General features: G+C 43.3%; 1 protein-coding gene across 1 annotated transcript in view; it reads right to left on the reverse strand.

Moving 5' to 3' along the window:
* The window catches only part of SYT9 (synaptotagmin 9), a 210,823-nt gene that overhangs the window by 32,771 nt on the left and 159,392 nt on the right, over positions 1-18,660 (reverse strand). Inside the window, exons 4-6 of the mRNA XM_025357337.1 lie at positions 18,348-18,468; positions 16,390-16,561; positions 13,889-14,018 (exon numbers count right to left, since the gene is read on the reverse strand). Of these exons, the coding sequence (XP_025213122.1) occupies positions 13,889-14,018; positions 16,390-16,561; positions 18,348-18,468 (423 nt within the window). The remainder of the gene's footprint in view (positions 1-13,888; positions 14,019-16,389; positions 16,562-18,347; positions 18,469-18,660) is intronic.

Below are 18,660 nucleotides of genomic sequence, written 5' to 3' on the forward strand. Positions count from 1 at the left end.
ACCCAGCCCAGATCTTTCTCTTATTACTTCAAGCCAACAATTCTCTAAGGCGCCCAAGCACAGACGTAGCTTCCTTAACTGTCTTTACAGATTGTGTTTGAATTCATGGCACAGCAAAAGACTGTCCTGCTGTGTATGGAGTTCCTCAGTAGCAGGAACTATGGACAGAATTGAGAATAGCACTAACACTGGAAATACAGTGCTGAGCCCTAACACTGGAAATACAGTACTGAGCCTTGTGCTATAGCTGAGGTGGATGGTCTCTGAGTCTGTGGACCTCTCTTCAGCCAGTCCAATTCCTGTCTTTCTCTTGTGAATAAATGTTGCTGGCTCCAACTCAGCCCTATTTCTTGATGTGATTCTGACTCCAGTCATTAAGGGGGATGTCTTAGTCCTTTTGGGCTACTGTAACAAAATATCTTAGACTGGATAATTTATAAATGACAGAAATTTATTGCTCACAGTCCTTGAGGCTGGAAAGTCCAAGATAAGGTGCTAGCTGATTTGGTGTCTGATGAGTGCTAGCTCTCTGCCTCATGGATGGGGCCATCATTCTGTGTCCTTACATGGTAGAAGGGGCAAACAAGCTTCCTTGGGCCTCTTTTATAAGGGCACTAATCCCATTCACGAAGGCAGAGCCCTCATAACCTAATTGTTTCCCACCTCTTAATACTACCACATTGGGGATTAGGTTTCAACATATGAATTTTGGGAGGATGCAAGCACTCAGACCATAGCAGAGAGAGATTGCAGATAAGGCCCAGCAGAAAGCACAAGCAGATGTGGATGTATTTGGATCCACTTCTCCATTCCCATTTCCAGGACTTCATTAAGCATTAATAACAGGAAAAAAAAATTCAGAATGTTCATATTTTAAAATTTATAGTCAATCTTAAATTTGGGTGGTATTTACTTTCTTGATTGGTATATTAGTCCATTCTCACATTGCTATAAACAAATAATCCAAGACTGGATAATTTATAAAGAAAAGTGGATTAATTGGTTCACAGTTCTGAGGGCTATATAGGAAGCATGGTACTTACATCTGTTTGGCTTCTGGGGAGGTGTCAGAAAGCTTTTACTTATGGCAGAAGGCAAATGGAGAGCCAGTGTGGCAAATGGCAGAGCAGGAACAAGGGGGTTGGAGGTGCCACACACTTTTAAACCAGATCTTGCAAGAACTCACTCACTAGCATGAGGACAGCACCAAGCCTTGAGGGATATTATCCAAACATCTCTCACCAGGCCCTACCTCCAACATTAGGGTTCACAATTCAACATGCGATTTGGGCAGGGACAAATATTTAAACTATATAATTCCACTCCAACCCCTTCCAAATCTTATGTTCTTCCCATATTGCAAAATACAACCATGTCTTCCCAATAATCCCCCAAAGTCTTAGGTCATTCCAGCATTAATTCAGAAGTTCAAAGTCCAAAGTCTCATCTGAGACAAGGCAAGTGCCTTCTACATATGAGCCTGTAAAATAAAAAATCTAGTCATTTACTTCTAAGATACAATAGAGGTACAAGCATTGGATAAACATTCCCATTCCGAAAGGGAGAAATTGGCCAAAAGAAAGGGGCTAGAGGCTCCATGCAAGTTTGAAACCCAGCAGGGCAGTCATTAAATCTTTTTTTTTTTTTTTTTTTGAGATGGAGTCTCACTCTTGTTGCCCAGGCTGGAGTACAATGGCACAATCTCAGCTCACTGCAACCTCCGCCTCCTGCGTTCAAGCGATTCTCCGGCCTCAGCCTCCTAAGTAGCTGGGATTGAAGGCACCTGCCACCACACGCAGCTAATTTTTGTACTTTTAGTAGAGACAGGGTTTCACCATGTTGTCCAGGCTGGTCTCGAACTTCTGACCTCAAGTGATCCACCTACCTTGGCCTCCCAAAGTGCTGGGATTACAGGCATAAGCCACCATGCCCGACTGTTGTTAAATCTTAAAGCTCCAAAATAATCCCCAACTCTATGTCCCATATCCAGGAAACACTGGCGCAAACGGTAGGCCCCCAAGGCCTTGGGCAGCTCTGCCCCTGTGGTTTTGCAGGGTTCCTCCCTCAAGGCTGCTCTCATGAGCTGGGGTTGAGTGCCTGTGGCTTTTCCAGGCACACGGTGCAAGCTGTCAGTGGATCTACCATTCTGAGGTCTGGGGGATGGTGGCCCCCTTCTCATAGTTCCCCTAGACACTGCCGCTGTGGGGACTCTGTGTGAGACCTCCAATCCCACATTTTCCCTTGGCACTGCCCTAGTAGAGGTTCTCTGGGAGGGCTCAGCCCCTGCAGCAGGCTTCTGCCTGGGCACTCAGGCTTTCTCATACATCCTCTGAAATCTAGACAGAAGCTGCTAAACCTTCACTCTTGTACCCACAGTTAAGCATCTGCAGACTTAATGCCACAGGGAAGCTGCTCAAGCTTCTGGCTTGCATTCTCTGAAGTAGCAGCTGGAGGTGTATCTGGGCCCCTTTGAGTTATAGCTAGAGCTGGAGCAGCAGGGATGGGGGGAGCAGTGTCCTGAGGCTGCACAGGGCAGTGGGGCCCTGGTTCTGGCCCACAAAACCATTCATTCCTCTTAGGTCTCTGAACCTGTAATGAGCAGGGCTGCCGCCAAGGTCTCTGAAATGCCTTTGAGGTCTTTTTCCCATTGTCTTGGATGTTAGCACCTGACTCCCTTTTAGTTATGCCAGTATCTCTAGCAAGTGGTTGCTCCACAGCTTGCTTGAATTTCTGTCTTGAAAAGCCTTTTCTTTTATTGCCATATGATAGGCTGCAAATTTTCCAAACTTTTACACTCTGCTTCCTCTTTAAATATAAGTTCCAACTTTAAGTCATTCCTTAGGCTATCAGAAGCAGCCAAGCCAAATCTGGAATGCTTTCCTGCTTAGAAATTTCTTCTGCCAGATACTCTAGATCATCACTCTCATGTGCAAACTCCCACAAATCCCTAGAGCAGGGACACAACACAACCAAGTTCTTTGCTAAAGCATAACAGAGATGACCCTTGCTCTTGTTCCCAATAAGACCCCATTTCCACCTGAGGTCTCATCAGTCTGGACTTCACTGTCCCTATTACTATCAGCATATTGGTCACAAACCATTTAACCAGTCTCTAAGAAGTTCCAAACTTTCTCTCATCTTTCTGTCTTCTTGTAAGCCCTCCAAACTCTTCCAACCTTGGTCCATTACCCAATTCCAAAGCTGCTTCCACATTTTCAAGTATCTTTATTGCAATATCCCACTTCACTTCTGGTACTGCTTTTCTTGCATTGCTATAAAGAAATACCTGGGACTGGGTAATGTATAAAGAAAGGAGGTTTAATTGGCTTATAGTTCTTAAGGCTGTACTGAAAGCATGGTACTGACATCTGCTTGGTTTCTGGTGGGGCCTCAGGAAGTTTTTACTCATGGTAGAAGGCAAAGGAAGAGCCAGCATCTCACTTGGCAGAGCAGAAAGCAAGGCAGGATTGAAGGTTCCACACACTTAAATGACTAGATCTTGCAAGAACTCACTATCAAGAGGACAGCACCAAGCCATGATGGATATGACCCAAACACCTCCCATCAGGCCCCACCTCCAGCTTTGGGGATTACAATTCAACATGAGATTTGGGCAGGGACAAATATTTAAACTATATTAATTGGTTTTATGACCGCTCTTTAGTAAACTTTATTTATTTTATTTTATTATTTTTTTTGAGGCGGAGTCTCCCTCTGTCGCCCAGGCTGGAGTGCAGTGGCCGGATCTCAGCTCACTGCAAGCTCCGCCTCCCAGGTTTACGCCATTCTCCTGCCTCAGCCTCCCGAGTAGCTGGGACTACAGGCGCCCGCCACCTCGCCCGGCTAGATTTTTGTATTTTTTAGTAGAGACGGGGTTTCACCGTGTTAGCCAGGATGGTCTCGATCTCCTGACCTCGTGATCCGCCCGTCTCGGCCTCCCAAAGTGCTGGGATTACAGGCTTGAGCCACCGCGCCCGGCCTAGTAAACTTTATTAATATGAACACTTACTATTAACATGCAAAGCATCTAAGCACACACCATTCAGATCCTGAGCTATGAAGGAAAAAATCACCCCATTGTTTTCCTGCCTTATTCATAACTGCTTCTGTTTCTGATAATTTGAGTATAACTCACCGTAGTGTACCATATACCTAAAAGTTACAATTGCATTGTGTGATTTCTCAATGAATTATAAAGTTCCCCTTGCTTTGTAGAAAGCCTCTTTTCTTTATTTCAAGCATTCTGATTATCAATATCATCACATTTTATGTCCTGAATTTTATCTAAGGTGTGAAAAAATATATGTCTACCACTACTGACTGAAGACTTTATAATAATAAAAATAGATAATGTAGAAATAAAAATAATACTACAATTGCTAAAATTATTGTTGTTAAAAGAGTATAGATTTTCATTTTTTTTCTAAACAAATGAATTGCAGTACATCACATAAGACATTGAAGGGAAAGGTCAGCTATGTGACTAATCTTCACTCCTGAGGAACTGTGCCTTTATCAGCTCAAGGGAGTGATTATAAAATGAAGAGCTTCCCACAGGCCCTGAGACTCCATGTAGAATTTGAACAACATATAAATACAAAAGGAAAGCAGTTTTTTTCTTAACCTTATATAATATTTGTATGTCATTGAAAGCCAAGTGTCCCTCTTTTTGCCATGCTTGCTTTAACACACAAGTTAATTATCTGAACATTAATAATTTGCTCCATTAAGAAAACTTTAATGGGAGTCTACTGTCGCTACACACTTTGTTAGGTATTGGACATACCACAGTGAGCCAGGCAGAAGAGCTGATCTCGCGACAGCTTTGGGAATGGTTCTCTTCACTCCCAGAGAACACCACCTGGGGCAGTGTGAGTGTTCACCTGTATCCTAAATAAGATGTTTTTCATTTCAAATAAGAGAAATTCTGCTTATCACTGCTTACACAACAAAGGGAATTTATACATTTACATACTTAAAAAGGCCAGAGGTAACACTATGTTTGGGAGAGGTTTGATTCAGGAGCTCAACCACATGACTGAGAGTCTGGTTTCTTTGTATCTATGGGCTTGGTTTCTCCCGAAACCTGGATCTTTTATAGAGATCCAAAGAAGCCACAGCTGCTCCCAGGGTATATAGTGCTTTGTTTATATCCAACAAGAAAGAGAGAGTATCTTTGTCCAAACATTCACACCAAATGTTTTATAATACTGTTGGACTGAATCAGTGCATGCAGTGGTAATCCCTGTGGTTAGCTTGACAGGTTTAGCCTAGAACTAAGTCACACATACTGTCACCAGAGACAAGGATGGAGCCAAGCTCCCTAGAATCATTAATCAGAAATCAGGGCCATCAGAAAGGGGGCTTGATGCTGAGGAGGCAACTAATAAATATTCACACTGTTGGTGTATGGGTCCCCACAGGACTGGGCAGGATCTTTTGTGAGGTTCCCTTCTGCTTTTTGTTGCTGGAGTGTGAGTACTAAAACCACCTATCCCAACATAGACTCTCCATTAACTTGGCTGTACTAGTCTACTGCTTTTATTACTACAACTTAAGTATTCACTCATGGGACTTCCCAATTTCTATTCCTTAGGAAGCATCAACAGTTTACACCCCAAGACTCTTTGAATCCCAGGCTCAAAATCATCAACTTGCTGTTCCACCTCAGCTATTGTATCATGACACTGATCCAATCCTAACCAAGGTCCCCATCCCCCCACTTCATCTCCCTCATCGCATGGAGAGACCCACCTTAAACCACACTTCACAGTCTCAATAAATAAGACTCTGCCCTTCCCCTTCCATTACCTGGGAAAGCAACGAACTCAGCTTTGTCTTATCAATAGGTTGTTCTGGTAATGTTTGGAAGACAGCATTTGACAGGTGCATCTTCTGAAAGATTCATATCCAGGAGCAGTGGTCTTCCTGAATGTCCTCTGCCAGGGTACTCCGCCTTTGCCCCAGGCCCCATTCCCCAGGAGGGAATAGTCTTCCTCCCACCAGACTATGAGGAGGGAGTGTGTTTCTTTCAGAGAGTGGTATAAACCATTCTGGTTCATTTCATCTGCGGGGAAAGAATTGGCCTATCACGTTAGCAATCACCTCTGAATGCCATCCCTGGAGATGGAGACAGCTGATGGCTCAAGCCCACTGTCATTCACCTTCCTATTTAATAGCTATACAAGTGTGCAGCAGGGATGCTCCAAGGCAGTGACTACTGGAGCAAGGTCATCTGTGAATGAGAGGAGAGTCAAGATGCAGTTGACTTTCTGTTCAGGCAGAAACGTTATTTTCTACCACATTGTCATTATCTTTTATACTTCTAGTGTTTACCCTAAGTACTCCTATGTTTTGTATGATTACTATCTCTACAAACCTTCAGAAAAGTCACAAAAGTCACCCATCCCTGATAAAGATGAGAAAATGCCTACCGTCTCTCTCTCTTTTTTTCTACAGATAATTCAATACAAGAAAGAAGATTTGCTTGGGAAGGTCTGAATGACTCTGGCTTTGTTTGTTAACCATAACCTCTACCAGCTGGAAACACAATGCCCCACTAATACTAACACTGCCTGCTTGTCCAAACAGCATTCTGGCCACTTATAGCAATTGACACAAATTCTAACAGGTCTGTTAACGTTTTTCAGATCCCGAACTTGCAGTACATTTTTATGTTCTTGGCAATCAGTTGTGCTTCAGCGGCCCTGCAGGTGTTTATGCATGCTGGCACGCTAAATCTCACCATTCAAAATAATTTAATTTTACAACAAAATCTGAAGAATAATTTCTTCATTTTGTCAAAAAATACCCCAGTCCTATTATTTTTCTCTTCTTTATCTTCACGGGTAGGTGGGGCAAAGAATTACCTTGTATAAAACTGCTGCTAAAATATATTCCTAGTGAGAAAGGTCAACTTGTGGGTTAAAGTCCTTGTCACCTCCTGATCAGTTTTCACTCAGGGGACAGCAGTCCGCCATTCACCATTGGGATCTCTGTGTGTTTCTTCTCTCTTATGAAAGGAGATATTGAGTCCTCTAGGACTTGGCTGCCCACATCAAGTACAGGGGGACCCTCATGATTCGCTAAGGGGCCTCAGTTCTGAATATTTCTCATTATTCAAAAATGCAAAGCCATTGTCATTATGTGGCAGTTCACTGGAACCAAGGGAGGAAATGATCCCTTTTCATGTTCTTCTCCTAAATAGAGAAAAGGTAATTAAAACTTGGAGCTTAATAAGGGCCATCTCCATTTGAACAGCCTAATACAAATCCATTCTCAATACCTTTTTACACCTTGTCTGAACTGACTTCTACCTTCTACTGTGTACTCCACTGCATGGAGAATTCTGGAAATTTAGAACGAAGGGAACCCAATTCATTTTATATATATCACATTCATTCTTTTTTTTTTCATTTATTCACCAAATGCTAATTCAATACCTATGTAACAGAAATAATGTTCTTATTGTCTGTAAATCATGTTGTCCCATGCATTGAATACATGCCATATATTATAGGAAGCTGAGGGCTGATAACTCAAGGCAAATGATCAGCTAGTCCCCTATGAAATAAGTATCTTATTTCATGTTACATGTAGAAATGACCATGTAACTTTATCTTAAAGCCAGGCCTTGTTGAGAAAAATGGGATCCAAATTCCAAATGTTTCCTTACATGTTGGGAGGAAACCTTGGAGGTCTGAGCATGAGTCATAGGTAAAGAGAAATCATGCTAGGATATATAGTGTTTCCACCAGATAGGAAGACGAAGCAGAGAGTCTTTGGCAGAAGAGATACAGAGAAGTGAGGAGGAGAGGTTCTGGCTTTACCATTCAGGCTTGAAACCCCACGTTCAGATGGATTGAGGGGGAAGCTGAAGGCAAACTTGACCCTTGGGTCAACACAGGCTAGAGGAACAATGTAGAAATGACCATGTAACTTTATAGGCATGAACAGGATGCCTGTGATGGCACTGAGTCTCCTGTGGCTCCCTTGTGTGCCCAAATGCCTGAAGGGTGTGAGAGTATTGGTTGTTAGAATTTCAGGGAATTCCACCAAGTGGGCAATGACTCTGTATTAAGGGCTGCAAAGAAAAGCTCCCAGGCCAAGCATTGAGTGGGAGGTGCTACCCACCCCCGGGGATCCACAGGGACTTCAATAGCTGATGTGGGGCCTCATCAGCCTCAAGATGGCCAATTTTCTATGCTGAGACAATAGTCCACAGTTACACCAGCCAAGATCCTCAGCAGCAGAGGCAGTGATGATGAAGTCTGATGCCCAAAGACAAGCAGAACAATATGCACAGTGCCGGTCAATGCCATAAGGTAGCCTTCGTACTTCCCTATACCTAGCTGGGAGGGAGGAAGGAGAGAGGAGACCCCCAGGAAGAAGAGAAAATAATTAACCCAAAGAGACTGACATAACCTGGAAAAGACTAAGAACTACTAATTAGCAAGATAAAGTTCATTTTCCCCTTACTGTTTCTTACCAAGATGGTATGTATCCTTTTAGATAATAAAGAAATTTATGTTTTCTTGCCCTATTTTAATGTGATTTAAATGTTTCTTGTTTTTTCTATTTTCATTCATAACAAAAATTTTGTTCTCAGAGACACTAAGACATGATGCTGGACTATATGGGGGGAGCACCTCATAATATGGGCAAGATGCTGCAGCAGCATGTAGCCCTCCATGTCCTGACTGCTCACTTCTCTTTTGCCATCCCCTAATACACATATTAGGCTTTTGCTGTGTTTATTTACCTAGCCCATAAGCCACTCCTTCAGAGGGCAATGCATGGAATTGCCAGCCTTGGTTCCACACCAACTGAAAGGGGTCTGGAATTCAGGTGTTTCCAAAGACCTGCAGTCTTGGGTGCCTTAATGCTTGCTGAGTAGCAGCACTTTCTAGGATTTTCCCCATTGTATGTTTCAGTCCATGCTTTTCTTTTTTTCATGTCTCAGTCTTCTTCCCTGCTAGTCTGGTTCTCAACAAGACCCAAGCCCTGCAACACAACCAAATCCCCTTGATGGGAGCCTGATTTCCTACATGGCTTTTCCCAGTCATCCCATCCTCTCCCCACTCCCATCTTTCCTGGTGAGTTACTCCTTTCCTAAATCTGTTGTGAATAACAATTTGGCCATCGTGCTAAAGCCTCTCACTTTAAATTCCTTTGGGAGGCAGTCATTCACATTCATTTTAGACAATTTCCCTGTCCTGTGAGGACTCTTCTCAAGAAGTCTACTCCCAAAACTCCTGCTGAGGTGGGTACCAGGTCACATTTTCATGACTCCAGACCCGCAGCAAATTGCACCAGGATGGACACCTAATCAAATCTTGGGCAATCAGATACATTCTCCTGGGAATATGTGGACCTCCAAGACTCCAGATAGGCCCTGCTGGACAATTGATAGATAATATCTAGACATGGTTTACAGGGGCTACTTGTGTAACTCCAAGACAAGTCTGGGTAAAACTGACAGTTGCTGTAGTCCTTTGACTCTACGTTTATACCCTTCCGGATGCTGAGGGTGATAAATGAGGGCTCTGTTTATGTCTGGGCATATTGTACCATAACTGCCCTCTGGTTATGCTTGGCATTATGTAGTCCTGAGTTGAAGAGGGCCAGGACTCTCAATGAGCTGGTCCCAGCAGACAGTCAGACATGCAGAATTTTGTAGCTGTATGTATGTGTATGTACAAAGGCTGAGCTTGGAGTGAGGCAGACATCCAAAATGGGCCACGCCTTGAATAGAACTTTGGTGTTTGGAATCTTACACCTATGCCTATTAGGATAATATTGCTGATCTTGACTACATATTCTGGTTGGATTCTCTTTCTTCTGTCTTTTAGAAAAGTGAAATTTCATTTAACCAGATAGTATCTGTGTCTGTTCTTCCCACCAAACCAAGATTAGTACTTATTCATACAACGGATGTTACATGGCACTACACAGGGAAGCGATGAAAACTTGGAACTATGTCCTGTTATTCTCCACGAGGCTCATGATGTTGGTCATCTTGACATATAGGAGGGTAGGAAAGGTGTTGCGATATGGCCAGGCCAACACCATCTTCTCTTGAATTGGTGGACAAGGGTGCTGAGCGAAGGGAGCTCTTAGAGCTCTGTCATCTGAGGCCCTATGAAGGGGGCGCTCTGATCCCTAAACCCCAGGCAGTCTGCTCGGGGGAGTTTTCACAGCTTTCCAAACCTTTGACATCATGGGGAGTAAAGGGAGCCCTACTGGCTGACCTTTGAGTGTGCAGTGAAGTCATCCAGAATCCCTGTGAGAGAAACGGATTTTTGAACTCACTGGCTTTGAAGATTCCATCTGCCACCTGCCCTGGCAAGGTCAGGGTGTATTGGACACAAACCTTGAGCAGGCTGCCAGATCTCTGCAGGGCGCAGAGTTTAGACCTAACCAATTCCTCAGCAGTGAAGAGCTTCTGTGAGGCCAGCCTCCCTCCATGCTAAATCCCAGTGCCCCCATCTTTGTTCTCTCTCCCTCTCTCTCTGTCTTCTATACACACATGCTCATGAGTGCACCCTCACATACTCTGTTATCATGAGCACTGAGATTTAATTGCTGGTTTTTGTTTTAAAGCAGACATTTAAAAGGTTCTTAGAGAGCATAACAGCAGCTTGTCTTTAAGACCAAGAAAAAGAGGAAAAGAAACAAAACTTAAATATGTACATCTGGTTTAGCCAAGTACTGGATGACCCCTTCCTCCAATCTGAGATGATGGCTCACTGGGGTGCAGGAGTGGTGGATTCCTGGCCTTTCTCTTATTCTCCATGACACACATGGATGATATTTCTTCATAGGACATAGTCCCATAAGGACACACAGCAGGCCCTCAGAATCTGGGGCATATATAATAACAACTGTAACTGAAAGCTTTACTGAGTGTTTACTATATATACATCAGCTACAATGCTGCATTTCATATCAATAGATTGTTTAATCCTCACCATCCCTCTTGTGAGACAGGAAATGTTATGGCCACTTTACAGATGTGAACACTGAGGTTCAGAAGGCGAAAAACAAACATCTAGTGAGTGGAAGGACAGCAATTTGAATGTAGGCCCTTCCAACTCCAAAGTGAATGTTTCTGGCCACTCTGCCTATTGCCTCCTCCATCCTTACAGCTGCTAACGAAGTATGGCCAACCTCTCCAATACTGTTTTTCATCTCATCTGGTACCATTGCCCCAATTCTGCGAGCTCAACGTTCATTTTTAAAAGAAAAAGCATCACTTCCTCTCTCAGGATGGATCTGGAGTCCCGGACGTGTACTTCAAAGACACAGGAAGCAACAGGGAAGAGGCAGCCTCCCTCTGCCTCTGCTTACATGAAGGTTTGCCCTCCCTCTGCTTATATGAAGGTTTGTCCTTCATATAAGCCGTGCAGGCATTTCATTTCCTTAGTTCTGCTGTAACAGTTGAGAAATGACCATTGTACTGGCCAAAGTAATTTTAGCCGCTGTAACAAATGACTTCTAAGTTTCAGTGGTTTAACCCTGACGGCATTTACTTTTCAGTTACATAACTGTGGAGCGCAGATTTCCAAAAAGCTGAGTGTTTGGGGTTTAAGGAATATCTCTCAGGTGAACGAATTTATACCACACTTTTTCTCAGCCATGAAGGAAAAGGCCTCCAAGGCCTGCTCCCTGCACTCTCCTTTGTGTAACACGTGCATATACTGCCACTCAGGGGCCCATGTGCAACACTCTGCCCAGGGCTACTCCCCTGCCTAGGTCACCAAAAAAAAAAAACTGCTGGTGCACGAATCAGGGCTCATCTCTCAGCCCTACACCACACGCCTCATCCTTACTCCTTTCTCATTTCCTGTTTCCTGAGAAGCACAGAACTTTAATACTCTCTGATACTACTAATTACAAATAAGAATTAAAATCAGCAATGGCTCATAAGGGTGCAAAAAGTCTATTACAACTCTTCTAAATGCCACTGCTAGTGACAGGCCCCCAAAATTTAATAAGCCCGCAGATGGACTCCTTTGAGAATTCCACCAGGAGCTGAAGAAGTGAGGTATAGTTCAGTGGACATCAGTCCCCAGCTCCTTCTCAAGATCCTGTGGGTCTCCCTTAGGGATTAATTTTGAGTCTAGAAAAGAATGATTTTTGCTCCTATGGCCCAGGGGCAGAACTATCCTTAGGAACCTGCAAATTAGGGGGCCTTAGGCTCTTCTTGAATACATCTGGGTGCCCTGATAGTTAGAATCCATAAACCCTGTCTTGCCCTTCTCCTTCCTGCACCACCTCCAACAAAGATGTCCCTTGGTTCCCCTGTCTGGGTTTGGGGCCTCTCTGTCTCTCCACAACTGCCCTGTGTTCACTTCAACCAGACTCACCTGACTATCAATGGCAGGGGGGCCCACACTGGGTGAGGCTCTAGTCTTGGCCTCTCAGATGGCTTTGCATGGAATGGAGCTGCCTGCACCAGGAGAACAGTGGAAAGTTCTCTGCTTGGAACCCATGTGTCCTCAGTAAATAACTGCTACTGCCTTCCTGGTTTTCCAATTCCCGGAGGCTCAGTTCTCTTTACTTATTGAGAGCATGAAGGAGAGATGCTTCACAGTCTCCTCTAAGCACAATAAACGTCTCTCTCCTTTGCACTTTTGTAGCACTTTATATGGATGGAAATGCTTACATTTGTGTCTCTCAGTGATTAGTTTACATGTCATCTTTTGTTTATTTTACAGTCTGTAAGTTCTACAAGTGAAAGGACTGTTTCTTATTCTCATCTGTATTCTCTGTAGCTATTATAGCATTTGACCCTCAGAAATGTTACTTAGGGAGTGCAAATTATTTTTGAGAGAACGAGTTAGTGAATAAATAAGAGAGTGAATCAATGAGCAAAGATAAGTGGGGGAAGAGTGAATGAGAAGTAAAGGGGGAGGGAGTGAATGAATGACGATGTGAGTGGCAGAATGATGGCCAATTGCCTTCAGGTTTTCACTCTCCTCTTATTCTATACAAACAGAACCCTCGTTTTTAGTTGGACACATTGACACCCAACAAAAAGATTACACTTCTAACTATTCCCTGCAATTTGACATGTCCACGTGACTAAGTTTTGTGACTAAACTAAATGTAAGTAGCAGTGTTGCATGAGAATTCAAAGAGAATCCTTAAAAAGGGAATGCGAGCCCTTTCGGCTCTTCCCCTTTTGCACATTTTTGTGGCCTAGAAAATATGCAGTGGTTGGAGCTTAGCAGCCATATCGTATAATGAGGGTACTTCAAGGAACAAAGCCACACTGGGACAGTGAAGCAGAAAGATAGAAGTCTAGGTCTCTTGTTGAACATGGAGCTGCTAAGATATCCCAGACTGCCTTCCTCTAGACTTTTTTGTATATAAGAGAGAGACATAAATTCTCATTTCATTTGTTTTTAATTTATAATTGGTTGTTTTGGTTTTTATTATATGCAGTTGAACCTGATACTAACCAGCTTGCCCAGAATCACAGGTTGGTGCCAGAGCTGGTCTTAGAATCAAGGCCTCATGTTTTTTCCAAAGTCAGTCTCAAGTCACTGTTTGAAGGCCTGAAAGTCCACACTCACCCACACCTTGCAGATGCCCTCCAAGTACCAACCCAAAGCCTTAACACAGAAGTACAGAATATTGATCTTTTAAAAACACAATCAAAATGAGGGATGATCTCTGATCAATATTCAAAACCCACCAGACTGGTGGGAAGCACAGATTCAGCCTCAAATTGAATGCAAGTCCCAGCAGCCCCAGGAAATGTAACCAGGAAAACCTGTCTATGACATCCATCCTGGTGCACTCACATGTTTGGCAGCTCCTGCATTTCAACACTAAAGCATTTACTCTTATGTAAAGTGGAGCATGTGGATTAGGGTCTTACCTCCACCAGGGAATGCCAGTGTGCAATGGGCTTCCGAGGATATGACAACATTTCACTCCAGTGGTCTCTGCCCAGCCTCTCAGCCTCGTTGCCTACTTGACACACGCCGATGATCTCATTGTGACCTACACTGTGAAAATGGCCCACAATAGTTTTTTCTTAAAATTTTGGTATGTAAGATCAACAGCTACTCAATTAAACTGATGAAGGAATTGGGGACGGGGTTTTTTTTTTTTTTTTTCATTTCCTCACTTAAAACTGCAGGCTAAGCATCACGGCCAATAGAACTTGGGATCTAACATATACCCTGGCTGTCCTAACACTGACATGGGTCAACTTGTTTCCAAGAACCTTGTTCGAAGAACCCCATGATTTGTGCTAAGGATGCCACCTCTTGTTCTGGATCTAGGCTGGCCTCCACATAATAAAGAGGAAGCCATCTGAAAAGAGTTTCTTGCAATAATGGCTGCTCTAACTCCCACAAGTGGCAACCAAGCATGGGTGAGGGAGCAGTTTTGTGTTTGGCAGCCATGGGTCTTGAGCCCACAAAGTAGAGTAAGTGAAGGAAGCTCATAGATCTTCCTGCTCCCTCTCTTTAGAGAAGACTGTTATTGTCTTATACTCATCCCTCTTTTCTTCCAAGTTCAGCCTCTTTGGCCCACTTAGTTTCCCAACTATAGAAAGATACATAGCTCCTTTGACCTTGAGGCTAATATTTCCTTTTTTTTTTTTTTGAAATAGAGTCTCGCTCTGTTGCCCAGGCTGGAGTGCAGTGGCGTGATCTCGGCTCACTGCAACCTCCAGCTCCCGGGTTCAAGCAATTTTCCTGCCTCAGCTTCCAAGTAGCTGGGATTACAGGTGCATGCCACTATGCCTGGCCAATTTTTGCATTTTTTAGTTGAGACGGGGTTTTACCATGTTGGCCAGGCTGGTCTCGAACTCCTAACTTCAAATGATCCACCCGCCTTGGCCTCCCAAAGTGCTGGGATTACAGGTGTGAGCCACCGTGCCCGGCCAAGGCTAATATTTCTGAAACTTTCCCTCGGTAGGTCTCTGCCTTGAGCCATTTTTGTTTTCCCTAGCAGTTTTTTAAAAAGTCCCTGGTATAACTGGACTGATATGGCCAATTCTTAACTCTATAGGATCCAAACTCACATACTTTCTCTTTTTTTTTCCCTCCTGCAAAGACGAGTGATTTTTCTCCTATTTGTGTAATGGAGCATAAAGGTAAGATGAGGGTGGGGAGGTCATGTGAAGGATATTTGAGTCTCTGCTCATTAAAATCAAATGCATGCAGAAGCCCCATGAATTCTGCCATGAATTTTTCCAGGCCAGATTCATGAGTTTACTGAGAATTAAATTAAGGCAGAGCTCACATAATCAGATTTGTCCATGCAGGAAACTTGGCAATAGCTTAAAAATTGCTGGCCTAGGCTTCCACGGTTGGTGGGCAATGTCCCCTACTGGGGCCTGACACTATTGGTGTTGTTTCTTGCCCACAGGAGATGGGACAAGGTCTACTGCTCAGCATGGGTTGTCACACTCATGGGCAGCTGAGCCAATCCACGTGCTCCTTGGGTTGGAAGACTGTCATGCTTCACGCAGGCATCTGCTGGAAAGAGTGTGCAGGTCACTGAAGCTGCCTTCCTGATATTTCAGAGGTATGTGGGAAAATCCTTAGTCACAAATAATATTAGAAGTCAGAATAATTTTTTTTAAATAATGTGCCCAGACCATGTGGGAGGTTTCCAATTAAAGAGAGACTTTGCATTTCAGTCTAATGACTGGTTTAACATGTATAATTCCCTGTTGGTACTTCCTTTGCATATTAAAATGACTGTTTTTCAAATCTGTCCTTTAAATACACAATTGGCTACAATGCAGGCTATAAATATCTCTTCTGTGCTGTATTAATTAAAAAGTCGAGCATCTTATACATTTTAATGTACCTTGTCATCCGTACTGATTCTAGCATTTTCAGGAGAACATTTTTGTGTTTGCTTTCAGACTTAAGTGGAAGGAAACAATCTTTATTAAATACTTGCGAGAAGGAAAAAGATTGAAGTTGTGTATTTAGAAATGTTGATGGTCTGGCTAAAGTAATCATTCTGCCATTTTCAGTGGAATCTTTCCAACGAAGGGCAGTGAGGACTGCCTGACAGAAGATAAAACCTGTGGGGCCGCAGTTCTTCAAGCTGAGATTCTAGGAGTTATGCAAAGATGAAAAGGGGAAGAGGTGGAGGTTGGGGGAGGATGGAGGAAGAGAAAAAAAATGAGGAAGGGGCAGAAAAGAATGGGAGTGCTGAGAGACACTTTGGTAGTCTGACTCTACAGCATGGTTTAGAGGTGACTCCTGTCAATGTGCTTCCCAAGCACTGCTAGTTGACTCATTTCCTGCAGCCTGGAACACCAGCTAAGAATCTGTGGCTGCTGCTCCCCCTCTGCCCTCCCAGCCCTGGACGCACTGAACTTGCACTGGAAAAGAGTTCCAGGTATCTCACCGGTCATAGTCCATGACTGCTATGGACAAGTGGATTTGGTCAATGTTCTCGGGAGGGACATCAAAGACTATGGCTTCGTTGTAAACAGGATTCAAGGTGTTCCTCTTGGTGGATGTTTTCCTCTTCTTCAGTCGTCTGCCATCACACATCAGTGAGACTTTCACATAGGGATCTGGACAGACCATGAGAAGCAGGAGTACTGTGAGGATTAGTGTAGATTTAGGTGGGCAGTTATATCACTGTGGGTTTTCATGAACTATGGTATGTCGAATTCCTTTACCTGCCTGTGGACTGGAGTTGGAGGATTGTCATTAATATGATATCTGGGGAGCAACTAGAGTGAGGATAATTAAGTCACTAATTCAAGATAAAGCACAGGATACCGTCTCCTGAAAATGTGTGAAATTTAAAAATAGTTTGAAAACATCTGTTATGGAATTAGGAGACATTCCAGCTAGAACTCAAGACTGGCCTGGCCAGGATAGGAAGAGAAATGCGCCGGCATTTCCAAGGCTGAAAACAGGCCCCCCAACTCTGAGCCACCTCAGGGAATATTTTCAGGATTTTAAGAAAGGGAATTCCTAGACTCTTTTAATTTCTGAATTCCTAGAGGACAGAGAGAACATCTGGGAGTGGAATTCCTTAAGTACAGAGACCCTGAGCCCCTAGAGTGGCCTGCCCTTGGGTTGTAAAGGGAGAAGAAGCTCAGCATATCAGGGAGAGAAAGGCCACAGGCTTCCTTGTGGTGCAACACTGTGATGGGGTGACAAGTGGCAAGTCTGGCCTCTGCTCCAGATAGGGCTCTTCTGATCCTAACAGCTATCTCACTCTTCTTCTGTTCGGTGGGAAGTCCTTGTTCTCTTTTCACCTGCATAACCATGCATTGCTCTGACTCCTATATACAGTCCAGTAGGGACTTAGATGACCAGAGGGACCACAGCTATTTTTTTTTTTCTGCTTTAAAAAAAACACTGGGGTATAGGATGCAGAATATATTGCATATGGTGTTCTTTGATTTCAGAGGATGTAAGCCAGGGTGTATTGGGTGTTTTGTGACCACATTTGGGAAACACCTGCAGAGGTTGCTTGTGAATTTGCAGTTAGCAATGCATATAGAGGCATTTTTTTCTTGTTAGGGTTCAGAATTTAATGCTTGGTTTAATGGAAAAACTAAAACTCATAGTTCACTTTAATAAGGAAATAGGATTGTTCTCAGCCTTCAATGAGCCTCGGATGATATTTGAGGAAAGACCAAATTAGATAAGCTTTATCAATGTGTGTAAACAATAGGTCCAATTCAAAATTATGGTGAGGGAGACCCAAGAGAGTACTATTGTCCCTTGTTGTCCACAAGGAATTGGTTTCAGGACCCTTCACAGATAGGAAAATCCAAGGATGTTCAAGTCCCTTATATAAAATGGCATCATATTTGCATATAACCTACGCACATTATCCTGTATACTTTAAATTATCTCTAGATTGCTTACAATACCTAATCTGGTATAAATGCTGTGTAAATAGTTGTTATACTGTATTGTTTAAAAAACTGTATTATTTTTATTGTTGTATTTTTTTTCCTGAGTATTTTAAATCCATCATTGGTTGAATCTACAGATGTGGAACTGGTGGATACAGAAGGCTAACTGTATTAATAACAATAACTAACAATATGTAGCACTTAATATATGCTAGCACTGTTCTCATGGCTTTATATTTATTAATTCAGTTTTACAACAGCCCAGTGAGCCAGATACTATAATTACTCTCATCTTACTGATGGGAATCCAAAGCTCAGAGAGGTAAAATGACTTGCTCAAGGTCACACAGGTGTTAGGACTAGGATTAAGCCTAGGCAGTCTGGTTCCAGAGTCAACGTGCTTTATTACCTTACTAAAACTTCATAAGGTACTTACTACAGTAGAAGTGCATGAGAAAGTCTGAATTTGAAAATGCCCCACCTGATGCTCCTGTTATGTCCATTGCCTTTAAATTCCTTGCTTTTATAATGGTAATAGTCAGCCTGCCAGCCGTTGGAAGATAGCACAGGGAAAACATCAGCTCTCCCAGATCCACGTTGTCCTGTTGAGAAAGCACAAACTAAAGTATTAGAAAGTGTCTCCAGACTGGTGTGCAAGAGGCTCAGCTTCAGGCCTCACTGAAAGGGAACACACTGCCCCTTTTGCTCAGCTTGTAAATCCCTGGTATCTCTTCCCTTCATGTCAGTCTCAGGGAGAATAATAAATCCCTGCACTTTGGGAGCACCTCACCCTA

The sequence above is a fragment of the Theropithecus gelada genome, chromosome 14 (assembly GCF_003255815.1).
Source record: "Theropithecus gelada isolate Dixy chromosome 14, Tgel_1.0, whole genome shotgun sequence".
Taxonomy (NCBI): Eukaryota; Metazoa; Chordata; class Mammalia; order Primates; family Cercopithecidae; genus Theropithecus; species Theropithecus gelada.